General features: G+C 31.2%; 1 protein-coding gene, 1 long non-coding RNA gene and 1 other non-coding gene across 3 annotated transcripts; all 3 read right to left on the bottom strand.

The window, feature by feature from the left end:
* Window positions 1–1,901: 1,901 nt before the first annotated feature.
* Window positions 1,902–3,363, bottom strand: LOC141381844 (uncharacterized). The gene is made up of 3 exons (XM_073948970.1): window positions 3,183–3,363; window positions 2,517–3,073; window positions 1,902–2,414 (listed from the first exon to the last, which is right to left on the bottom strand). Exons 2-3 carry the CDS (start codon window positions 3,047–3,049, stop codon window positions 2,210–2,212), a joined length of 738 nt encoding a protein of 245 aa, XP_073805071.1. The 5' UTR covers window positions 3,050–3,073; window positions 3,183–3,363; the 3' UTR covers window positions 1,902–2,209.
* A 17,299-nt stretch (window positions 3,364–20,662) lies between these two features.
* On the bottom strand, window positions 20,663–22,867 carry LOC141381936 (uncharacterized). Its single transcript, XR_012402846.1, has 3 exons — window positions 22,833–22,867; window positions 21,433–21,536; window positions 20,663–21,031 (listed from the first exon to the last, which is right to left on the bottom strand). It is a non-coding gene; the product is annotated as an uncharacterized lncRNA (long non-coding RNA).
* A 1,478-nt stretch (window positions 22,868–24,345) lies between these two features.
* Window positions 24,346–24,419, bottom strand: trnat-cgu (transfer RNA threonine (anticodon CGU)). Its single transcript has one exon. It is a non-coding gene; the product is annotated as a tRNA-Thr (tRNA).
* Between the last annotated feature and the right edge of the window lie 2,123 nt (window positions 24,420–26,542).

The following is a 26,542-nucleotide window of genomic DNA, read 5'->3' as shown; positions in this document are numbered from 1 at the left end:
ACCCAGGCAGATGATTGGGACCGCACACGTCCTCCACACAGGGGTCAAATTCAGCAGCCACTGCCTGATCGGTGAGGCACAGACGGTTCCTCAGAGGAGTCAGGCTGTCCCTCTCGCGGTCTGAGGAGTAGCCCACATCATCATCTTCCTCCTGCAGCTCTTCCTCTTCCTCTGCCACCCCAGCAGGAACATCTTCGTCCTCATCCTCATCTGCCTGAAGTGTCTCTCTAGTCTGAGCGTAATGATCAGGAGCACTGAAGGGCTCTGAGGACTGGGAAAACAGGTACTCCAGACCAATGCGCTCATCACCAGCAGGAACCGGAGGCCTGTAGTTTGCCTCCTCCACCTCCCCAAATAGCTCCTGGCACCTTTGGTTTAGGCGATGGACCAGAGGAGACATGTACACCATATGTTTCCTCCCTTTCCGCCCTTGGACGCTGGCTGACTCCCTGTTAGAGTTCCAGCGTGCGATGCCAGCCAACAGATAGATTTGAAACGGGACGGCAGCACAGTGGGGTCCCGGGATCATGTCAGGCAGAAAGGAATGAAAGCCCTCCAGACTGTTGCTTCCTCTCACCGTACTGTACCGCGCAAGACGAACACCGTTACGGGTCACATACTTGGTGATGGTGTACATGTTCCTCCCTGGAGGATCCTGGATGCATTCAAGGTGCTTCTGCTGGTTCTCCCAGACGTGGTCGATGGCTGCAGAGTCCTTAAACAGATGCACCTGGTTCTCATCCATCCCTGCGGCTCCCTTCAGGAGATCAATGGCGCACTGCACGCGCGCACATGTTTCCTGTGCACCAACTGTGATCCTCCTGACGTAATGGCTGAGGTCATATTTACTGACACGCAGCTCGATGATCTGGCTGTCAGTCAGGGAGGCATCGTTGGTTGGGTGACCGGCACGTATCGCCTGTACCAGAAGAGCCATGTCGTCTTTGTTGTAGGCAAAGACGGCAGCAGAGAGGGCAGACTTGAACAGGGCATACTTTGGATGATGATCTGTCCGTAGGGCTGCATCGAATCGATGGATCCAATGAAAGATGTCCAGCCGTACCAGCATGCCCCTGTCCGTCCAGTCACTGAAGAGCTGCTCAACCGAGGACACGGCATGGACGCGACAGCAGCCACGATCCACATACATGAGCTCGGGCGGTGCCTCGTCAGCTCTCCTGTACCTCTCCATGAGGCCTTCAGCCATCGGCCTCATCTTCTCCAATGACTCCTCACAGGTGAGAACAGATATGAGGATCTGCCCCTGCTCGTTGGCCACATTGGTACACCACTCTGCAGTGCCTTTTCCATCGCCGGAGAGTTTCTTGCAGATCTGATAACAAATACAACACAAACAGATTTAAACATTTTTGTATTTTGTATTTTTTTTTTCTGCACCAGACCAAGAAAGTAATAGTCACTAATATTCAGAAATGAATTAATAATGTGTTTTTGCATTGCAGCTCATTAGATTTCGGATGCAGAGCATGCAAGAGGAAACCTGAAGTGAAGAAAACGACACACAAAGATGTAGGTAAGTATGATTAATAATCTGGTGCGTGTGATGGTGACAAACAGGATTTTAAAGCACTAGTAACCCATATTAGATATTAATTTATTGAACAATTAATAATACTTTACTTATCAATTGTCATTAATAATTAATGATTAAAATGTCCCATGATGCAAAAGTGGACAATAATATTTTAAGGATAAAATCTCTCTGATAAAAGATTTCCTGAAAGATTAACAGTAAAAAGGTTTAGCAATACGTTTACAAACTGACTTTTTTTCCATTGTGTTAAATTTACCTTCTTGGTGGAGTCGTACTTCAGGACTTGCCCAAATGTGGACATAATCTGAGTACGGTAGTCCTCGATGTTATCTGCCTCTGAGATAAGGAACGCCATTCTCATCAGTCTGCTTAATCTTTGAATAAATGCTCAAAAGGATAGGAATTTAAAAATAATAATTCTTTCATCATTTGCTGATCCTTTTAATGATTGTAAACCATTATGGGTTTCCTTTAAACACTAAACAAGATATTTAGAAAAATGTCAGAAACCTGTAACCATTGACTTCCATAGTATTTGTTTGTTTTTTTACAATGGAAGACAATGGTTTCAGGATTTCGGCTTTCTTCAGAATATCTTCTTTTGTGTTTAACAAAAGAGAGAAACTCATAAAGGTTCACTCATTTCTGGGTGAACTATCCCTTAAAGAAAACAATTAACTCTGACTTACGAGTGATCTTCCCAGGTTTGTTGTACTGGCTGAGAAGAGTGGTGTACAAGTCCTTTCTCTGCAGATAGTCCTCGCAGTGGCTCTCCTGCACCTGTCTCCAAACTTTCACCATGGTATTTCCCTCAGTGCGATCCCTCATCAGGCGGATCACCTGCTTGTCCACGCCACGCCTAGAATCATAGGAGCAACACAATCATTAGATGATGGTGAGTCTTAACTTTTATTAGACTCTGAATAATTTTACAATGATTTGTATTCTGCTAGAGACTCACCGTAGCGTCAAGACAGCAGGAAACACCGCTCTGTGAGCTGGACTGAGCTGGTTAAGGATGCACTGATCCCATGACAGGAAACGACCAATAGTATGCTCTTCCGACTCCTTTGCAGCCTTTCTACAGGCGTTGCATGCCAGGACCTCAGTCAGCATGGAGTACCAGCCAGACATGTGGCAGATCTGTCTTACCGTGGATGAATACCCACAACGGTAGAGAAAAGCCTTCTGATTGGTGCGTGCTGGGCAGTCAGACCTTGGGCACCGAAGACTGTAACGCCACACACCGACTGGTCTCCAGAAAAAAACGGATCTGCGAAAAAAGGAGTCTGCTGAGGGGACTTTTCCTTCCACCACTCCAGGAAATTCTGGAGGGTGAAACCACATCCGGTCATCCTTCAGGACTTTCCTCCACTTTCTGTTTCCATGTTTGTCTTTATAAGACATGGCCCTCTGAAAGAGTCCCCTTTCAGCATCCTCCTTAAGCCACAGTATGTCTGCACTGGGCAGCCCATGAAGACCAGACTCCCACATCTTGTGCCAACCCTCAAATGACACCTGGTAATTAGAATAACCGAGACAAATCTGTGTTAAAATCAATTAAAGTTTTAGTATTAAAGTATTAATTTTTCTTATCTTCACAACCACAGAGTTCTTTGACAGTTACCTCAGAATGTGCTGGGTCACTGTGTGTTGACCCACCAGATGACCTTCTAGGTTGAACGTCAGAAGCTGACACAGAAGCTGATGCAGGAGCCGATGAAGAAGCCGAGGCAGGAACTGACAAGGTTGATGCAGGAGCCGATGAAGAAGCCGAGGCAGGAACTGACGAGGCTGATGCAGGAGCCGATGAAGAAGCCGAGGCAGAAACTGACGAGGCTAATGCAAGAGCCGATGAAGAAGCCAAGGCAGGAACTGATGAGGCTGATGCAGGAGCCGATGAAGAAGCCGAGGCGGGAAATGACGAGGCTGATGCAGGAGCGGATGAAGAAGAAAAAACAGGAACTGATGAGGCTGATGCAGGAGCCTCCAATAAAGAAGTTGACGCAGGAGCCTTCAACAAAGTAAGTATAATAGTTAAATCCTTTTTCATTGACATAATCATACTTTTTGCACAGCCTCCCCATCTATGCTCACAAAACTGTATTCAGGAGTTTATACACCACCTAATTGTGATGTACAAATGATAAACTTACAGCAGACAGTGGAGAGTCTGAGTGGGGCTTCTGTGACAGATCTTCACAGGAACGTTTTCTTCTCTTTGCTTCCCTGGCTCCTAAATGAGCAAAGTTGTGATTATCAGAAGACAGTGTCTTAGTGTGATGAATTTTATTTATTAATGCACACAGTTGAAGCCGGAATTATAAGCCCCCCTGTTAAATTTGAGTTTATTTTTCACAATTTATGTGTAATGGAGAGAGGACTTGTTCAGGCACATTTCTAAACATAATAGTTCTAATAACTTAATTTCTTATAATTTATCTTTGCCATGATGACAGAACATAATATTGGGTCACACTTTACAATAAGGTTTCATTAGATAATGTATTTACTAACATGAACTAATTATGAAAAATGCTTGTACAACATTTTTAATCATAGTTCAACATGTACTAATGCTTTATTAAAATAATATTTAATGCTTAGTTGATGGACTGTGAGTTGGCATGGATGACTGTAACACGAACAAATACTGTATTTAGTATATTGTTCATTGCTTGTTTATGGTAGTAAATGCTTTGACATTAACTAATACAAACTTATTGTAAAGTGTCACCCTTTAAGGTAACACTTTAGAGTAATAGTCCATTAGTTAATATTAGTTAATGCATTTACTAACATGAACAAGAAATTTAATACATTAATTACAGTATAAATTTATCTTTGTTAATGATGTTATTTAAGTTAAATAACGTTAGTTCAATAATGCACTGTGCAACAAGCACAACTTTGGATTTTAATAATGCATTAATGTTGAACTGTAATTAATAAATGCTGCACAAGATTGGCGATACTTAGTGTTAGTAAATTATTTAACTAAAGGACTATTATACTGAAGTGTTACCATATTCAGATTGAGAAAGTAAAGGCTTAACTAGCTTAACACTGTTTGTTCTGTAGCCAATAGAAAAACATAAATAATAAAACAAATAAAACTTTCTTCAGAATATAATATACTATCGCAAGTACTGTGAACATGTCCTTGCTCCATTACCTTAAATAAATATTTCACAGGAGGGCCCTCAGCTGTAGTTCATGCTACAACAGTATGAATAAATGTTAATAAGTGACATTCATTATGTGATATACCTTGTCTTTCAGGGAAGCTGAGTGGTTTCTTCGGCAGACCGCCTTTGTCCTCAACTGCTAAAGGAGGAAAAAAAAAACACAAGATGGGCAAAAGTCAGTGTCAAAGCAGCAAGAAGACAATCTCATCAGCACAGTGTTTTGATGTTGTGTTTCATTGATTATGCTATGGTACATAAACAATTAAAGACAATAATAAAGGGTTATACACACTGCAAATTTTAGATTGTAGATTTAACTACCTTAGAGTTCAAATTAACACTCCCTCAGTGTTTATATGGGAACCACTATAAAAGTGTTAAAATAACACTTTTGAAAGTGTTAAAAAATTTTACCACTCAGAGAGTGTTAATTAGCAAACTCTTATTGTGTAAAATATATGTAAAATGTATATCAAAATACTGGCAGCAGTAGCCAAAACCAAAGATGAAATCAACTGAGAATAAAACTTTAAATAAAATAATAATGAATAAAAAAAAATAAAAAAAAATTACACAATAAAATTTATTTTTATTTTCAACATCTTTAAAACAACTCATCACATTAAACAACTCATCATGGAGCTTCACTTATTACTGAGCTTTGGCTTTAATTCTGTCATATGAACAAAAGCTCTTTATTAAATTTCTGTTGTTCATTTGAAGTCACCATGATGGAGGACAGAGTCTGCTTTAGTATGGCTCTTCAACTTCTTGCTATAAAATGGTTTTTTTTTTTAATTTGGATGCTATAATTATTAGTGCTAATCACACTATTCTTACATGTAGCATGAAAATTCATAAGAAAATGTAAGAGTCAGTCTGAAGAGATTAACTATGATATCAAAGCCATCTTCTCCTGCTTGTTTTCTAATTCAGTGTCACATTTGTTATGTGTGTGAAATAAATAAAATACATAAATGAAACCACTGCAGCTTTAAAAGCATGATTTACAATGTGAATGTTTGATCTATGGCAGCACTTAAAAACACACAGACATCAACAATTAGTCTTTGAATCTCAATAATGGTGACAAACAAAAAAATAAAAATCAATTAAAAAAACTACTGAAATATTACCTCCCAAACACAACACAAAATAAATAAAAAGAAAGAGATTGTAACAACATAAAGCTGCATAATTTATTTATGATGCAATGCATGCTGGGAGCTTTGTACTATGCTGGCACATAGCATGAAATATGCAGCTTTTTTCTTTTTAGCAACCATGGTTGAGGTTCATATCCTGATTCTTGATGTCTGTGTGTCATAAAGATCTGCTGGAGCTCTAGTGTGACACTTTATATAACTCTAGAATTTTAACACTTCACTCTGAATTACCACAACACTTAAAAATTGAACACCAATGAATTTGCTGTGCACCTTGTGCTTCAAAAGCATTGAGGGTTTTTCACAAGTAGCGCATCATCTACGCATCCACCGTCACCTCTAGAACCCGATGAGCTGGAGCTGGCCGCCACTGCAGGAAAAGGCCTGTCCTTTGGGGGTTTCTGTGAGTTACAAGTTGTAGTTTGCATGAAATGTTGCCAGCATGATATATATTTTTAATAAAGTAGTTAAAAAAATAAAATAAAGCCTATATCTTTGCTGAGAATGTACTGCTGGAACCGCTTCAGTGTCATGAAAAATCTCGAGAAATGAAAAAACATCGAAAAATAACGAAAAATGAAATCTTGAAAGATCAAGAAAAATCATGAAAAATGATGAAATCTTGAAAAAGCACAAAAAATCACGAAAAATAAAAAATAATAAACTATTCAAAAAAATTAAAATTTTTGAAAATTCACAAAAAATTAAAAATTTTTGAATATTCACAAAAAATGAATTTTTTTTAAAAATAACAAAAAATCGAATTTTTTTGAAAAATCGCGATAAATCACAAAAAAGAAAATTTTTTGAAAAATCGCAAAAAATGAAAATTTTTTGAAAAATCACAAAAAATCAAAAAATGAAATTTTTTTGAAAAATCGCAAAATATGAAATTTTTTTGAAAAATCGCAAAATATGAAAATTTTTTGAAAAATCGCAAAATATGAAAATTTTTTGAAAAATCGCAAAATATAATTTTTTTTTGAAAAATCGCAAAACATGAAAAATTTTGGAAAAATCGCAAAAACTCACTAAAATGAAAATTTTTTTGAAAAATCACAAAATATGAACAATTTTAGAAAAATCGCAAAAAATAAAAATTTTTTGAAAAATAGTAAAATATAAAATTTTTTTGAAAAATCACTAAAATTAAAAATTTTTTGAAAAATCACAAAATATGAACAATTTTTTGAAAAATAGCAAAACATGAAAATTTTTTGAAAAATCGCAAAACATGAAAATTTTTTGAAAAATCGCAAAATATAAATTTTTTGAAAAATCACAAAAAATGAAAAATGTTTGAAAAATCGCAAAATATAAAAATTTTTTGAAAAATCGCAAAATATGAAATTTTTTTGAAAAATCGCAAAATATGAAAATTTTTTGAAAAATCGCAAAATATGAAAATTTTTTGAAAAATCGCAAAATATGAAAATTTTTTGAAAAATCGCAAAATATGAAAATTTTTTGAAAAATAGCAAAACATGAAAAATTTTTGAAAAATCGCAAATTATAAATTTTTTTTGAAAAATCGCAAAACATGAAAATTTTTTGAAAAATCGCAAAAAATCACAAAAATGAAAATTTTTTGAAAAATTGCAAAATATGACAATTTTTTGAAAAATCACAAAAAATTAAAAATTTTTGAAAAATCGCAAAATATGAACAATTTTTGAAAAATCGCAAAAAATGAAATTTTTTTGAAAAATCGCAAAATATGAAAATATTTTGAAAAATCGCAAAATATGAATTTTTTTGAAAAATCACAAAAAATGAAAATTTTTTGACAAATCGCAAAATATGACATTTTTTTGAAAAATCGCAAAATAAGAAAATTTTTTGAAAAATCGCAAAATTTAAATTTTTTTTGAAAAATCGCAAAACATGAAAATTTTTTGAAAAATCACAAAAAATCACAAAAAATGAAAATTTTTTGAAAAATCGCAAAAAATCACAAAAAATGAAAATTTTTATAAAAATCACAAAAAAATTTAATATTTTGAAAAATCGCAAAAAATGAAATTTTTGAAAAATCGCAAAATATGAACAATTTTTGAAAAATCACAAAAAATCACTAAAATGAAAAAATTTTTGAAAAATCACAAAATATGAACAATTTTTGAAAAATCGCAAAAAATGAAAATTTTTTGAAAAATCGTAAAATATAAAATTTTTTGGAAAAATCACAAAAAATGAAAAATGTTTGAAAAATCGCAAAATATGAAATTTTTTTGAAAAATCGCAAAATATAAATTTTTTTTGAAAAATCGCAAAACATGAAAAATTTTTGAAAAATTGCAAAAAATCACAAAAATGAAAATTTTTGAAAAATCGCAAAATATGAACAATTTTTGAAAAATCGCAAAAAATCACAAAAAATGAAAATTTTTTGAAAAATCGCAAAAAATCACAAAAAAGAAAATTTTTATAAAAATCACAAAAAAATTTAATTTTTTGAAAAATCGCAAAATATGAACAATTTTTGAAAAATCGCAAAAAATCACAAAAAATGAAAATTTTTTGAAAAATCGCAAAAAATCACAAAAAAGAAAATTTTTATAAAAATCACAAAAAAATTTAATTTTTTGAAAAATCGCAAAAAATGAAATTTTTGAAAAATCGCAAAATATGAACAATTTTTGAAAAATCGCAAAAAATCACTAAAATGAAAAAATTTTTGAAAAATCACAAAATATGAACAATTTTTGAAAAATCGCAAAAAATGAAAATTTTTTGAAAAATCGTAAAATATAAAAATTTTTGGAAAAATCACAAAAAATGAAAAATGTTTGAAAAATCGCAAAATATGAAAGTTTTTTGAAAAATCGCAAAATATAAATTTTTTTTGAAAAATCGCAAAACATGAAAAATTTTTGAAAAATTGCAAAAAATCACAAAAATGAAAATTTTTGAAAAATCGCAAAATATGAACAATTTTTGAAAAATCGCAAAAAATCACAAAAAATGAAAATTTTTTGAAAAATCGCAAAAAATCACAAAAAAGAAAATTTTTATAAAAATCACAAAAAAATTTAATTTTTTGAAAAATCGCAAAAAATGAAATTTTTGAAAAATCGCAAAATATGAACAATTTTTGAAAAATCGCAAAAAATCACTAAAATGAAAAAATTTTTGAAAAATCACAAAATATGAACAATTTTTGAAAAATCGCAAAAAATGAAAATTTTTTGAAAAATCGTAAAATATAAAAATTTTTGGAAAAATCACAAAAAATGAAAAATGTTTGAAAAATCGCAAAATATGAAAGTTTTTTGAAAAATCGCAAAATATGAAAATTTTTTGAAAAATCGCAAAATATGAAAGTTTTTTGAAAAATCGCAAAATATAAATTTTTTTTGAAAAATCGCAAAACATTAAAAATTTTTGAAAAATCGCAAAAAATCACAAAAATGAAAATTTTTTGAAAAATTGCAAAATATGACAAATTTTTGAAAAATCACAAAAAATTAAAAATTTTTGAAAAATCGCAAAATATGAACAATTTTTGAAAAATCGCAAAAAATGAAATTTTTTTGAAAAATCGCAAAATATGAAAATATTTTGAAAAATCGCAAAATATGAATTTTTTTGAAAAATCACAAAAAATGAAAATTTTTTGAAAAATCGCAAAATATGACATTTTTTTTAAAAAATCGCAAAATAAGAAAATTTTTTGAAAAATCGCAAAATTTAATTTTTTTTGAAAAATCGCAAAACATGAAAATTTTTTGAAAAATCACAAAAAATCACAAAAAATGAAAATTTTTTGAAAAATCGCAAAATATGACATTTTTTTGAAAAATCGCAAAATATGAATTTTTTTTGAAAAATCGCAAAACATGAATATTTTTGAAAAATCACAAAAAAATGAAAAATTTTTGAAAAATCGCAAAATTTAAATGTTTTTTGAAAAATCGCAAAACATGAAAAATTTTTTGAAAAATCGCAAAATATGATAATTTTTTGAAAAATCGCAAAAAATGAAATTTTTGAAAAATCGCAAAATATGAACAATTTTTGAAAAATCGCAAAAAATCACAAAAAATGAAAATTTTTTGAAAAATCGCAAAAAATCACAAAAATTGAAAATTTTTATAAAAATCACAAAAAAATTTAATTTTTGAAAAATCACAAAAAATGAAATGTTTGAAAAATCGCAAAATATGAAAATTTTTTGAAAGTTTTTTGAAAAATCGCAAAATATGAAAATTTTTTGAAAAATCGCAAAATATGAAAATTTTTTGAAAAATCGCAAAACATGAAAATTTTTTGAAAAATCGCAAAATATAATTTTTTTTGAAAAATCGCAAAACATGAAAAATTTTTGAAAAATCGCAAAAAATCACAAAAATGAAAATTTTTTGAAAAATCGCAAAATATGCCATTTTTTTGAAAAATCGCAAAAAATGAAAATTTTTTGAAAAATCGCAAAATATGACATTTTTTTGAAAAATCGCAAAATAAGAAAATATTTTGAAAAATCGCAAAATTTAATTTTTTTTTGAAAAATCGCAAAACATGAAAATTTTTTGAAAAATCACAAAAAATCACAAAAAATGAAAATTTTTTGAAAAATCGCAAAATATGATAATTTTTTGAAAAATCGCAAAAATTGAAATTTTTGAAAAATCGCAAAAAATCACAAAAAATGAAAATTTTTATAAAAATCACAAAAAAATTTAATTTTTTGAAAAATCGCAAAAAAGAAATTTTTGAAAAATCGCAAAATATGAACAATTTTTGAAAAATCGCAAAAAATCACTAAAATGAAAAAATTTTTGAAAAATCACAAAATATGAACAATTTTTGAAAAATCGCAAAAAATGAAAATTTTTTGAAAAATCGCAAAATATAAATTTTTTGAAAAATCACAAAAAATGAAAAATGTTTGAAAAATCGCAAAATATAAAATTTTTTTGAAAAATCGCAAAATATGAAATTTTTTTGAAAAATCGCAAAATATGAAAATTTTTTGAAAAATCGCAAAATATGAAAATTTTTTGAAAAATCGCAAAATATGAAAATTTTTTGAAAAATCGCAAAATATGAAAATTTTTTGAAAAATAGCAAAACATGAAAAATTTTTGAAAAATCGCAAATTATAAATTTTTTTTGAAAAATCGCAAAACATGAAAATTTTTTGAAAAATCGCAAAAAATCACAAAAATGAAAATTTTTTGAAAAATTGCAAAATATGACAATTTTTTGAAAAATCACAAAAAATTAAAAATTTTTGAAAAATCGCAAAATATGAACAATTTTTGAAAAATCGCAAAAAATGAAATTTTTTTGAAAAATCGCAAAATATGAAAATATTTTGAAAAATCGCAAAATATGAATTTTTTTGAAAAATCACAAAAAATGAAAATTTTTTGACAAATCGCAAAATATGACATTTTTTTGAAAAATCGCAAAATAAGAAAATTTTTTGAAAAATCGCAAAATTTAAATTTTTTTTGAAAAATCGCAAAACATGAAAATTTTTTGAAAAATCACAAAAAATCACAAAAAATGAAAATTTTTTGAAAAATCGCAAAAAATCACAAAAAATGAAAATTTTTATAAAAATCACAAAAAAATTTAATATTTTGAAAAATCGCAAAAAATGAAATTTTTGAAAAATCGCAAAATATGAACAATTTTTGAAAAATCACAAAAAATCACTAAAATGAAAAAAATTTTGAAAAATCACAAAATATGAACAATTTTTGAAAAATCGCAAAAAATGAAAATTTTTTGAAAAATCGTAAAATATAAAAATTTTTGGAAAAATCACAAAAAATGAAAAATGTTTGAAAAATCGCAAAATATGAAATTTTTTTGAAAAATCGCAAAATATAATTTTTTTTTGAAAAATCGCAAAACATGAAAAATTTTTGAAAAATTGCAAAAAATCACAAAAATGAAAATTTTTGAAAAATCGCAAAATATGAACAATTTTTGAAAAATCGCAAAAAATCACAAAAAATGAAAATTTTTTGAAAAATCGCAAAAAATCACAAAAAAGAAAATTTTTATAAAAATCACAAAAAAATTTAATTTTTTGAAAAATCGCAAAAAATGAAATTTTTGAAAAATCGCAAAATATGAACAATTTTTGAAAAATCGCAAAAAATCACTAAAATGAAAAAATTTTTGAAAAATCACAAAATATGAACAATTTTTGAAAAATCGCAAAAAATGAAAATTTTTTGAAAAATCGTAAAATATAAAAATTTTTGGAAAAATCACAAAAAATGAAAAATGTTTGAAAAATCGCAAAATATGAAAGTTTTTTGAAAAATCGCAAAATATGAAAATTTTTTGAAAAATCGCAAAATATGAAAGTTTTTTGAAAAATCGCAAAATATAAATTTTTTTTGAAAAATCGCAAAACATTAAAAATTTTTGAAAAATCGCAAAAAATCACAAAAATGAAAATTTTTTGAAAAATTGCAAAATATGACAATTTTTTGAAAAATCACAAAAAATTAAAAATTTTTGAAAAATCGCAAAATATGAACAATTTTTGAAAAATCGCAAAAAATGAAATTTTTTTGAAAAATCGCAAAATATGAAAATATTTTGAAAAATCGCAAAATATGAATTTTTTTGAAAAATCACAAAAAATGAAAATTTTTTGAAAAATCGCAAAATATGACATTTTTTTTAAAAAATCGCAAAATAAGAAAATTTTTTGAAAAATCGCAAAATTTAATTTTTTTTGAAAAATCGCAAAACATGAAAATTTTTTGAAAAATCACAAAAAATCACAAAAAATGAAAATTTTTTGAAAAATCGCAAAATATGACATTTTTTTGAAAAATCGCAAAATATGAATTTTTTTTGAAAAATCACAAAAAAATGAAAAATTTTTGAAAAATCGCAAAATTTAAATGTTTTTTGAAAAATCGCAAAACATGAAAAATTTTTTGAAAAATCGCAAAATATGATAATTTTTTGAAAAATCGCAAAAAATGAAATTTTTGAAAAATCGCAAAATATGAACAATTTTTGAAAAATCGCAAAAAATCACAAAAAATGAAAATTTTTTGAAAAATCGCAAAAAATCACAAAAATTGAAAATTTTTATAAAAATCACAAAAAAATTTAATTTTTGAAAAATCACAAAAAATGAAATGTTTGAAAAATCGCAAAATATGAAAATTTTTTGAAAGTTTTTTTGAAAAATCGCAAAATATGAAAATTTTTTGAAAAATCGCAAAATATGAAAATTTTTTGAAAAATCGCAAAACATGAAAATTTTTTGAAAAATCGCAAAATATAATTTTTTTTTGAAAAATCGCAAAACATGAAAAATTTTTGAAAAATCGCAAAAAATCACAAAAATGAAAATTTTTAGAAAAATCGCAAAATATGCCATTTTTTTGAAAAATCGCAAAAAATGAAAATTTTTTGAAAAATCGCAAAATATGACATTTTTTTGAAAAATCGCAAAATAAGAAAATATTTTGAAAAATCGCAAAATTTAATTTTTTTTTGAAAAATCGCAAAACATGAAAATTTTTTGAAAAATCACAAAAAATCACAAAAAATGAAAATTTTTTGAAAAATCGCAAAAAATCACAAAAAATGAAATTTTTGAAAAATCGCAAAATATGAACAATTTTTGAAAAATCGCAAAAAATCACAAAAAATGAAAATTTTTTGAAAAATCGCAAAAAATCACAAAAAATGAAAATTTTTATAAAAATCACAAAAAAATTTAATTTTTTGAAAAATCGCAAAAAAGAAATTTTTGAAAAATCGCAAAATATGAACAATTTTTGAAAAATCGCAAAAAATCACTAAAATGAAAAAATTTTTGAAAAATCACAAAATATGAACAATTTTTGAAAAATCGCAAAAAATGAAAATTTTTTGAAAAATCGCAAAATATAAAATTTTTTGGAAAAATCACAAAAAATGAAAAATGTTTGAAAAATCGCAAAATATTAAAATTTTTTGAAAAATCGCAAAATATGACATTTTTTTGAAAAATCGCAAAATATGAAATGTTTTTGAAAAATCGCAAAACATGAAAATTTTTTGAAAAATCGCAAAAAATCACAAAAAATGAAAATATTTTAAAAAATCGCAATTTATGACCAATTTTTGAAAAATCGCAAAAAATAAAAAATTTTTGAAAAATCGCAAAACATGAAAATTTTTTGAAAAATCGCAAAAAATCACAAAAAATGAAAATTTTTCGAAAAATCGCAAAATATAAATTTTTTTTGAAAAATCGCAAAACATGAAAATTTTTTGAAAAATCACAAAACATGAAAATTTTTGGAAAAATCGCAAAAAATCACAAAAATTGAAAATTTTTATAAAAATCACAAAAAAATTTAATTTTTGAAAAATCACAAAAAATGAAAAATGTTTGAAAAATCGCAAAATATGAAAATTTTTTGAAAGTTTTTTGAAAAATCGCAAAATATGAAAATTTTTTGAAAAATCGCAAAATATGAAAATTTTTTGAAAAATCGCAAAACATGAAAATTTTTTGAAAAATCGCAAAATATAATTTTTTTTTGAAAAATCGCAAAACATGAAAAATTTTTGAAAAATCGCAAAAAATCACAAAAATGAAAATTTTTTGAAAAATCGCAAAATATGCCATTTTTTTGAAAAATCGCAAAAAATGAAAATTTTTTGAAAAATCGCAAAATATGACATTTTTTTGAAAAATCGCAAAATAAGAAAATATTTTGAAAAATCGCAAAATTTAATTTTTTTTTGAAAAATCGCAAAACATGAAAATTTTTTGAAAAATCACAAAAAATCACAAAAAATGAAAATTTTTTGAAAAATCGCAAAAAATCACAAAAAATGAAATTTTTGAAAAATCGCAAAATATGAACAATTTTTGAAAAATCGCAAAAAATCACAAAAAATGAAAATTTTTTGAAAAATCGCAAAAAATCACAAAAAATGAAAATTTTTATAAAAATCACAAAAAAATTTAATTTTTTGAAAAATCGCAAAAAAGAAATTTTTGAAAAATCGCAAAATATGAACAATTTTTGAAAAATCGCAAAAAATCACTAAAATGAAAAAATTTTTGAAAAATCACAAAATATGAACAATTTTTGAAAAATCGCAAAAAATGAAAATTTTTTGAAAAATCGCAAAATATAAAATTTTTTGGAAAAATCACAAAAAATGAAAAATGTTTGAAAAATCGCAAAATATTAAAATTTTTTGAAAAATCGCAAAATATGACATTTTTTTGAAAAATCGCAAAATATGAAATGTTTTTGAAAAATCGCAAAACATGAAAATTTTTTGAAAAATCGCAAAAAATCACAAAAAATGAAAATATTTTAAAAAATCGCAATTTATGACCAATTTTTGAAAAATCGCAAAAAATAAAAAAATTTTGAAAAATCGCAAAACATGAAAATTTTTTGAAAAATCGCAAAAAATCACAAAAAATGAAAATTTTTCGAAAAATCGCAAAATATACATTTTTTTTGAAAAATCGCAAAACATGAAAATTTTTTGAAAAATCACAAAACATGAAAATTTTTGGAAAAATCGCAAAATATGATAATTTTTTGAAAAATCGCAAAAAATGACATTTTTGAAAAATCGCAAAATATGAACAATTTTTGAAAAATCGCAAAAAATCACAAAAAATGAAAATTGTTTGAAAAATCGCAAAAAATCACAAAAAATGAAAACTTTTTAAAAAATCACAAAAAATTTACATTTTTTGAAAAATCGCAAAACATGAAATTTTTTGGAAAAATCGCAAAATATGATAATTTTTTTGAAAAATCGCAAAAAATGACATTTTTGAAAAATCGCAAAATATGAAATTTTTTTGAAAAATCGCAAAACATGAAATTTTTTTGAAAAATCACAAAACATGAAAATTTTGGGAAAAATCGCAAAATATGATAATTTTTTGAAAAATCACAAAAAATGACATTTTTGAAAAATCGCAAAATATGAACAATTTTGAAAAATCGCAAAAAATCACAAAAAATGAAAATTGTTTGAAAAATCGCAAAAAATCACAAAAAATGAAAATTTTTTTAAAAAATCACAAAAAATTTACATTTTTTGAAAAATCGCAAAATATGAAATTTTTTTGAAAAATCACAAAAAATGAAAATTTTTTGAAAAATCGCAAAATCACAAAAACTGAAAAATTTTTGAAAAATCGCAAAATATGAACAATTTTTGAAAAATCGCAAAAAATGAAAATTTTTTGAAAAATCGCAAAATATGAAAATTTTTTGAAAAATCGCAAAAAATGAAATTTTTTTGAAAAATCACAAAAAATGAAAATTTTTTGAAAAATCGCAAAATCACAAAAAAATGAAAATTTTTTGAAAAATTGCAAAATATGAAAAAAATTTTAAAAATCACAAAAATGAAAATTTTTTTGAAAAATCGCAAAATATAATTGTTTTTTGAAAAATCACAAAAACTGAAAAATTTTTGAAAAATCACAAAATATGAACAATTTTTGAAAAATCGCAAAAAATGAAATTTTTTTGAAAAATCGCAAAATATGAAAATTTTTTTAAAAATCACAAAAAATGAAAAATTTTTGAAAAATCGCAAAATATAAAAATTTTTTGAAAAATCACAAAAACAAAAAATTTTTAAAAATCGCAAAATATGAACAATTTTTGAAAAATCGCAAAAAATGAAAATTTTTGGAAAAATCGCAAAATATGAAAATTTTTTGAAAAATCGCAAAAAATGAAAATTTTTTGAAAAATCGCAAAATATGAAAAAATTTTGAAAAATCACAAAAAATGAAATTTTTTTGAAAAATCACAAAAAATGAAATTTTTTTGAAAAATCACAAAAATTAAAATTTTTTGAAAAATCGCAAAAAATCACAAAAAATGAAAATTTTTTGAAAAATCGTAAAATATAAAAATCACAAAAAATCAAGAAAAATGATTTTTTTTAAAAAATAACAAAAAATCACGAAAAATGAAAAATTTTTGAAAAAACAAAAAAATCAAAAAATCATGAAAAATCATAAAAAATGGAAAAATGAAAAAACTTGAAAAATCACGAAAAATCATGAAAGATGAAAAAATCTTGAAAAATCATGAAAAAATCTTGAAAAATCACCAAAAATCATGGAAAATTCACCAAAAATCATGAAAAATTATCTGTACAAACAGTAAAAAAATACAGATAGTGCAAAAACAATGACAGTGCAAATACAACGACAGTACAAATAACAGACAAATAAAATGACAATGTGAAATTGACAGCGATATGTACAATGAATAGGTGTCCACATAGTTGTAGGCAGTGTTGTTTCAAGTATGGATTGGCTAAAGGTCAGTGCATGCTACATATCGATGGTGTGCAGTGAGGGTATGGAAGAGCCTGTGTGTTAAGTGTTCATCAGCCTGATAGTCTGAGGGAAGAAACTTTCCTTTAGCCGGATGGTGCGTAACCAGATGCTGCGGAACCATCTGCCTGAGGGTAGCAGACGGTTTTGTCTGTATAATTGTACATGTTAAACTAATTTAAATTAGAAGTCCACTAAATGTTCATTAACTAAAGTCACAGCAAAAGGTGCTACAATTAATGTAGAAATGCCAAAGTTCCACTGCTTTTTCTGTGACAGCTGTAGGGCTCGTCGGGGGATTGAACCCAGGACCTCTCGCATCCTAAGCGAGAATCATACCCCTTGACCAACGAGCCCTGAAGAAAGACCCTGCTGTGCCAAAAAAAAATCTTACTTTTTTATAAATACTTTTTGTTCTTGTTGTTTTTAGTATGTGCCACCTGGGTTGTCTTTAATGCAGTCCCTTTTAAGTTGGCTGTGCAGCACAATCCACAATAGCGATCTGCTAAAAAGATTCAGAGTGAGCTTCTGTTTAGAATACAGTTAAAAGCATCAGTCTGCAATATTAGAAAACCAGTAAAACAACTCAGGTGGACCTCTGGAAAAGCCAGGTAAGCCATTTTGAACAATGCCATAATGAAAAGATTTATTTATTTACATTAATCCATGCATCTCTTTATTTAGGCTATTTGCTTTATACGAGCTTACATGTCCTACAAATTTATTAATAGGACATACCCTATTAATAAACCGCCATGTTGTGAACCCGAAAGCAAAGCATCCAGTAAAAATTCATGTCTGGGGAGCCATATTCCGTCAGGGACCTGGACCACTAGTTGTGTTAGAAGGTTAGTTCAAATCTCTTTAATATGATTGAATCGTTTCTTTGCAGTTTCTTTATTTATATATATATTTTTTCTATTTTCAGGAATTATGGACAGATGTTTTTACGAAGACACTAAAATAAAATTCAATCAGGCTCCATACGTAAAACAACACTTTAAGAACCATATCACTTCTTTGCAAGGTAGATACAGTATGTAGGCCTACTGGACCAACTGTGTGTGTGTGTGTGTACATGTTCACTGATGTGTGTGTGTGTGCACAGGTTCACTGCTGTGTGTGTTGAACTTTTTTTATCAATCTTGATGATTATTGAATAATTAATAAAGTTAACACATTGCTTAAAGGGCACTGTCAGGGTTCTACCACTCTGGTCTTGTAAATTCTTGTTTTGGTGGCAGAGCTCTGACACTACCCATGTCTGGTCCTGTTTCTGTCTCTGTGTGCGCGCGTGCCGTCGTGGGTGTACGCAGAGTGTGCGCGCTCCTGCTTGACGCCGCTACGTGTGCGCTCTTGTACTCGTGTTTGTGTTTTCGTCTGTCAGCAGTGTGGTGTTTCATTCCCAGCGTCTCAGTCTTGTTGGTTTCGGTTTTGGTCGGCGCTGGGATGAAGCATGCACGCTATATGTGTGAGCGCACGGTGAGTGTTTTCATTCATCGTGTGCTCGTGTCTTGCGTCTCTTGTCAAAGCACGTGGCTCTGTGATTACATTGTGGTCACGTGCTTTTGTCGTGTGCTTCAGTGTTGTGTTATGTAACCCCCCTCATGTTTTCAGTCCTTTACCAGTTCGTCGTTGATAGTTTCCTGTCCTGTTGTGTCCAGCCCTGTCTTGTCCAGCCAGTCAAGTTTGTTTGTTCGTTTATTTGTTTTATTAGAGTTTTTTCCCCTCAGGGTTGTTTGTTTTGCCTTTTTGTTTTATTTGTACTTTATTATTAATAAAACCCAATTATTGTTTGCACTTGAGTCCTCGCTCCCTCATCCTTCCCGAACCCTGACAGTCACATAGTTTACCCCTTTTTTTATGATTTAACATTATTATGGTTCTTCTGAGTGTGCCAGTTTAGGTTCAGTTCAAAACACAATCCAGATTTTTTTATTATAATGTGTTATAATGTGTCATTTTAAGGGCGTGTACACAGCTCGTTGTTTTACATTTACATTTAGCAGACGCTTTTATCCAAAGCGACTAACAAATGAGGACAAGGAAGCAATTTTCACAACTATAAGAGCAACAATAAATAAGTGCTGTAGGCAAGTTTCAGGTCTGTAAAGTCTAAGAAGGAAAGCATTAGTAATGTAAGAATTTTTATATATTTTTTTGAGTACAGTTAGTGGTATAGCTAGAGGCAATTGCAGATTAGGAAGTGAAGAGGAGACTAAATAGTTGAGTTTTAAGTCGTTTCTTGAAGACAGCAAGTGACTCTGCCGTTCTGTTGCAGTTAGGGAGTTCATTCCACCAACTGGGCAGATTGAATGCGAGAGTTCGGGAAAGTGATTACTTCCCTCTTTGGGATGGAACCACGAGGCGACGTTTATTCACAGAACGCAAGTTTCTTGAGGGCATATAAATCTGCAGAAGTGAGAGCAGATAAGAGGGAGCAAAGCCAGAGGTTGCTTTGTAGGCAAACATCAGAGCTTTGAATTTGATGCGAGCAGCAACTGGCAGCCAGTGCAAACGGGTGAGTAGCGGAGTGACATGTGCTCTTTTCAATTCATTAAAGACCACTCATGCTGCTGCGTTCTGGAGTAGCTGAAGGGGCGTGTTGCTTCGCATGAAAATTAGTTTCAAATTCAGTCGGTCGGTGAGTAAATGAATATGATGAATGAGAACACACAGGCATGTGCGTATAGACATAAAATGTAATGTTGTACAGTAACGTGTCAATTGTTTGTTTCAGTTGTCTTTATTTGAAAGGTTTCGTGAGGATGTGATGGTGTGCTTTATCTGGCTGATTCCTGCTGAAGTGGGCGGGTTGTGTGACGTTTGATTCGGGGGATGTTATGGGGCGGGGTTTGCGTGACGTGCTGCGAGCTACTAGCCCGACAGTGGAAACGCAACATGATTTCGGCCTCACTGCTTAACCTCCTGGGCAATTGCCCCGGCTCGTCCTGGCTCGCACTGGCCTCAGCTCACAGCCTAGAAGTCCAATGAACTATCCATTGCACCACAGAGCTCCTGCCTCTAGCACTGTTGCACAGAAAGCAATTTTTGGTACTCTCTGGCCCATAAAAGCACAGCTCACTGCAGATAAAGTACTGCTGGGATTCATACATAGGATCTTCTGTTTACTAGACAGGTGTTTTGACCACTTAAGCCACAAAACCAGACAGGGGGTATCTGTTTAATCGAAAAAAGAAACGGTAAAAACGGTAGCACTGCATGTTTGAATGTCTAGACTTAAAAATTTTAAAGTCCAATTGGTTACGCATCACCATACCATGCTATATAATGCCATCGTCCAAAACCCTCTTAATAGTACAATATTAAAATTGTTTTATTATTTAATATATAATCAAGGTTTCCCTTCTTAAACCAATTAACTTCTCTCTATAAAGCTTCAAAAATTGCAACAAATGAACACTCCAATGAAACAATGTACAAATAAAATAAAAATGAAAATAAAACATTTACTTAAAACATTTCAAATTTTCCCAAAAGTCCAGTACAGGTGATGAACACTCAAAAAGATTCTTTTGCAAAACAACTAGGTTGCAAATTCAGTTCAAGAGATCTAGGATGTTGCACTTGTGAGTTTATTGTAAATTTACACTCTTACCATGACGCTGAATATGTTTCACTTTGTATCTTTCCAACAGGTGTATCCAAAAAATCCACTTAATGGGAGGCTCGCCAGTCCAACTCCACAATTAGACACGCACCGATGGAAGTTGAGACAATCCAAATCCAGAAAAGAGTTCACACTTCAATTAATTTGAATGCAGAGCAGATCACATTCAGCAACTGACTTCAATAGAACATCTCACCAATGAAAAACCAGAAGAAGATGCACAAGCAAACAAAGGGGAGAAAAAAAACCATTAGCATTTTACAGTGTATGCATTATCTCAGCTTAACACATTTGTAAATAAACAGCAACAATAAATGACCATGTATATGCTTCTCTCTGCTGAATTTCTGTGTTTTTCCTATTTCTTTCTCCTATTTGGCATTTTCTTTTTACAAATGACAGCATTTTACTTAAACTCTCTCACTTAAACTTTACACAATCACTTGTATAATACTGTGTATAATACTGTGTTTTTACTAGACCAAACAAATGGTTAATTAATGAAACACATTTTTGACACTAGTTGTAATCATGTTATAATGAAAAAAAAAAAAAAAAAAAAAAAAACACGAACTCACCAAGAAAATCATTCAAAATCAAAGCGAAAAGCCAGGAAAACTCCAGGGGGCACTCGTGTGCAGATTTCACTCACAGATACAAATCTTGTTTTTTTCTCTCAATCCTTCATTAAAGATATATGATAGAAATCATTTCAGCATCTTATTAATGGTCAGTTTTCACAGTTAATACACATTTAAAACATTAAAATATATATTTACATTTACATTTAGTCATTTAGCAGACGCTTTTATCCAAAGCGACTTACAAATGAGGACAAGGAAGCAACTTACACAACTAAGAGCAACAATGAATAAGTGCTGTAGGCAAGTTTCAGGTCTGTAAAGTCTAAGAAGGGAAGTATTAGTAGTATTAGTATTAGTATTTTTTTTTTTGTGTGGGTACAGTTAGTGTGATATTCAGAGAGGCAATTGCAGATTAGGAAGTGAAGTGGAGACTAAATAGTTGAGTTTTTAGTCGTTTCCTGAAAGTAGCGAGTGACTCTGCTGTTCTTATGCAGTTAGGGAGTTCATTCCACCAACTGGGCAGATTGAACGTGAGCATTCGCGAAAGTGATTTCTTCCCTCTTTGGGATGGAACCACGAGGCGGCGTTCGTTCACAGAACGCAAGTTTCTGGAGGGCACATAGATCTGCAGAAGTGAGAGCAGATAAGAAGGAGCAAGGCCAGAAGTCACTTTGTAGGCAAACATCAGAGCTTTGAATTTGATGCGAGCAGCAACTGGCAGCCAGTGCAAACGGACTAGCAGCGGAGTGACATGTGCTCATTTCGGTTCATTGAAGACCGCTCGTCTGCTGCATTCTGGAGCAGTTGAAGAGGCTTGATAGAGTTAGCTGGAAGCCCAGCTAGTTGAGAGTTGCAGTAATCCAGTTTGGAGAGAACAAGAGCTTGAACAAGGAGTTGAGCTGCATGTTCAGAAAAGAAGGGTCGGATCTTTCTGATGTTATAGAGTGTGAATCTGCACGATCGAGCAGTTCTAGAAATGTGTTCAGAGAAGTTTAGTTGGTCATCAATCGTTACTCCAAGGCTTTTCACCATTTTGGATGCAGTAATGGTTGCCCCATCCATCTGGATTGAAAAATTATGGTGTAGAGTCGGGTTAGCAGAAACTACAAGAATTTCCGTTTTTGCGAGGTTCAGCTGAAGATGATGATCTTTCATCCAGTGTGAAATATCCAACAGGCAGGCTAAAATGCGAGCTGGAACCGAGGGATCATCAGGATGAAAAGAGAGGTATAGCTGGGTATCATCAGCATAGCAGTGGTAGGAGAATCCATGTCTCTGGATGACTGGTCCTATAGATGATGTGTAGACTGAGAAGAGAAGTGGCCCAAGAACAGAGCCTTGAGGCCTTGATATATATCTAATAGTTTTCTACTGTTATTAATTTAAAAACTTACATCTCTGCATTCCCTTGCGAACACTGAATCACCATAGCAACGGTAAACACAAGCTAACAGACAAGAGAGATTTGTTATTGTTTGTAAATCTGATCTGCTATAGTGTAAGGCACGATGATGTTATTCTAAAGCACTATTCCCTTGAATGCTGTTTAATACTCGATTATGAATTATTTATATAAATAAATAATTTTAATATATATTATTTAATCGAGTATTCTGCCAATGTTTTTTTTTTCATATTTATAAGGGTGTTTCTATTTGCTCTATTGCTGTGTACTACCCACTAGTAACCTGGGTTACAACTGACTATATATAAATCAGTTGACATTATTAAGGCATTTATTGGGTACAATTGCTACTTTTTTACTGTCATTCATTGTGTTTTGGTCATTATCAATGCACTGTCACTTTAATTGAGCGTGAGCAGCGCGTCAAAAATAGACCCGGCGCCAAAACTATCGCTGCACTGCTGCTTCAGCGACGCTCACGCCTCGCTCTGACGCGCTGCTGTTGCGTGCAGTATGAAAGCTCTAATTTGTTAACATGGACGCCGAAAAACACGCGCTGCTGGCGCTTGCGGTTTGAAACAGCCGTTAGTCTTAACACTAAAAGAAAAAAACTGTGGATACGATACTTCCAAACGCAGTTTCATCTAAGACAGTGGGGGGAAGCAAAATTTACTGTGCTTTCTACTCAGTTACTTTGCACATGCATAAAGAGGCTCTTGTATGACAAATCCAAAAGGTGTGATCTCAACAATAGGTGGTAGACACTTTTGCCCTAAACCACAGGTTGCCTTCGAGTCATTCCTTAAGTCCACTCGGCCTTGCACCGTTTTATAATCTTCCTTATTTAAAACAGCTCAATTAAGTCATCGGCTTCATTGTAGAGTACCCCTAGTATCTGAGCCTGCACTGCGCAATGAAAGAAAGAAGCAAAACGGGATGGACAGATGCCTAAAATGTTAGAAACGCACCACACCTTAAGTCAGTGAAGAAAAGGGTCAAAGCTTGACACTCTTGTGGGACTCCAACCTACAACCTTTGAATGGCTCAGCTCACAGCCTAGAGGTTCAATGCGCTATCCATTGCACCACAGAGACTGCACCAAAAAGCACTTGTTGGGACTCTCTGGCCCATGAAAGAACAGCCAACTGCAGACAAAGTACTGCTGGGAGTTGAACTCAGGATCTGCTGTTTACTAGACAGGCGCTTTGACCAACTAAGCCACAGGGTCAAACGATGTTGACAAGGGCTAATTGTTTAATCGAAAAAAAGAAAAAAAAAACTAACAATGGCAGCGCTGCATGTGTGAATGTCTGGACTTGAAATATTAAAGTCCAATTGGTTAGGCATTACCACATTATGCTATATAAAGCCATCGTCCAAAGTCCTCTTAAACGTGTAGCGTTCTTAAGGATTTGAGTTTTGTTTAGAAACCGACTGCTAAACATCCCGCTGCGTAAACACTCGTAACTCTTAAGAAAAAGCAACGCTGGCACATGTACAATAGGCACTGCTGGGACTTGAACCCAGGATCTCCTGTTTACGAGACAGGCGCTTTGACCAACTAAGCCACAGCACTAAAGCTGAAATGAAGGCAAGACGGTTTTGCACACAGAGACTAAAAAAAGACAGCAAGTCTAAAATGGCAATCAAAGAGGTTGTTTAAGTCTATTTGTCGCACTATTCATTAGGCCTCAAAGCTGTACAATTTTATTATGCATTCCGGTAAGCTCTATAAAACAAGCACATGCACCACCTGGATCAATTTAGCCCAGGATCTCCTGTTTACAAGAGAGGCGCTTCGACCAGCTAAGCCACAGCACCACAATGAATGACCGTAAGAGACATTTGCCCGATAACAAAAAACGAAGAAGAACAAACCAATACACAACAAAAACCAGCATGTCAGGATGCAGAAAATGCCGACAAGATGGACGTGGTCTTTTAGAGTCCGGATGATTATGTCTCAAACCTGACCAGTAACCTGGCCTCTGTTCAAGATCAAAGCAAAAAATGCATTGATTTATTTTTATTTAATCTACCCTTAATCATGTGTCAAGTGTTTTTTGGAATCTCCAGTTTCATTACATCCAAACCCAGATTCAGCTTGGAAAATGGAAATCTGAGGGAAAGGTGCAATTTGGATTTGAATCTAGCACCTGCTGTTCTCAAGAAAGGTGCTCTGGCCAACTTAGTCTTAACACTAAAAGAAGAAAACCTCTGGATACGATACTTCCAAACGCAGTTTCATCTAAGACAGTGAGGGAAAAGCAAAATTTACTATGCTTTCTACTTAGTTACTTTGCACATGCATAAAGAGGCTCTTGTACGACGATTCCAAAAGGCGTGATCTCAACAATAGGTGGTAGACACTTTTGCCCAAAACCACAGGTTGCCTTTGAGTCATTCCTTAAGCTTACTTGGCCCTACACCGTTTTCTAATCTCCCTTATTTAAAACAGCTCAATTAAGTCATCGGCTTCATTGTAGAGTACCCCTAGTATCTGAGCCTGCACTGCGCAATGAAATTAAAAAGCAGAACAGGATGGACAGATGCCAAAAATGTTGGAAACGCACCACACCTTAAGTCAGTGAAGAAAAAGGCCAAAGCTTGCAACGCTGGTGGGACTTGAACTCAAAACCTTTAAATGACTCAGTTCACAGCCAAGAAGTCCAATGCGCTATCCATTATCTTAGATTAAATGATTTCCATTTTCCGAGCTGACAGAGGGTTTGGATGTAATGAAACTGGATATTCCAAAAAACACTTAACACATGATTAAGGGTAGATTAAATAAAAATAAAATAATGCATTTTTTGCTTTGATCTTGAACAGAGGCCAGGTTACCGGTCAGGTTTGAGACATGATCATCCAGACTCTAAAAGACCACGTCCGTCTTGTCAGCATTTTCTGCATCCTGACATGCTGGTTTTTGTTGTGTATTTATTTCTTCTTCGATTTTTGTTATCGGGCAAATGTCTCTTACAATTAATTTTTGTGGCGCTGTGGCTTAGCTGGTCAAAATGCCTTGTAAACAGGAGATCCTGGGCTCAAATCCCAGCAGCGCCTTAGTTCAGGTGGTGCGTGTGCTTTTTTTATACAGATAAACGAAATTAATTATAAAACTGTATAGCTTTGAGGCATAATGGATAGTGCGACAAAATGAGTTACATTTGAGAGCTCATCTGATTCACAACTAGTTGACTGCACACCCATGTTTTTAAGTTGTTTATCTCCCCCTCCATATTCTCCATTCCTCAAACCTATTGAGGATTTTTTTCCTGCCTAGAGATGAAAAGTGTATGACCGAAATCCAAACACATGTATACCCCTTCTCCAAGCTATAGCAGTTGATGCTTTTCATGGCTGGATTTGCCATGCAAGGTGACATTTGCCCCACTGCTTGGCCACACCAATACAGAAAAGAGAATGCAGTATAGCTGTTTTTTTATTTATTTATTTTTTTACTGTAACTGTATTTAGTAAATACTTCTGTTGATGGTATATGTAGACCACATTTTCTGCAACTTTGTGTTGGTTGGGATGAACACTGTGTACGCTGTTTTTGTGAGGAAAATACAGTAAAATATATTTGGTATTTGTTTGTTTTGTATTAAAACAATTTTCGAAAAATTTTACAATGCACTTCTGTAGGTCTATGTACTGTCTGTAGTAAGTGTAACACTGAACAGAAGAAGGCTT

Source organism: Danio rerio, chromosome 4 (genome assembly GCF_049306965.1).
Source record: "Danio rerio strain Tuebingen ecotype United States chromosome 4, GRCz12tu, whole genome shotgun sequence".
Classification (NCBI taxonomy): Eukaryota; Metazoa; Chordata; class Actinopteri; order Cypriniformes; family Danionidae; genus Danio; species Danio rerio.
This window is presented reverse-complemented; position numbering and strand designations above follow the sequence as displayed.

Excerpts from the sequence above, each read along its gene's own strand:
- LOC141381844 (XM_073948970.1), bottom strand. The coding sequence starts at position 3,049 with ATGTGGGAGTCTGGTCTTCATGGGCTGCCCAGTGCAGACATACTGTGG. Across the intron at positions 2,415-2,516 it reads CCTGCTGTCTTGACGCTACG|GCGTGGCGTGGACAAGCAGG; the intron begins GTGAGTCTCTAG and ends CTATGATTCTAG.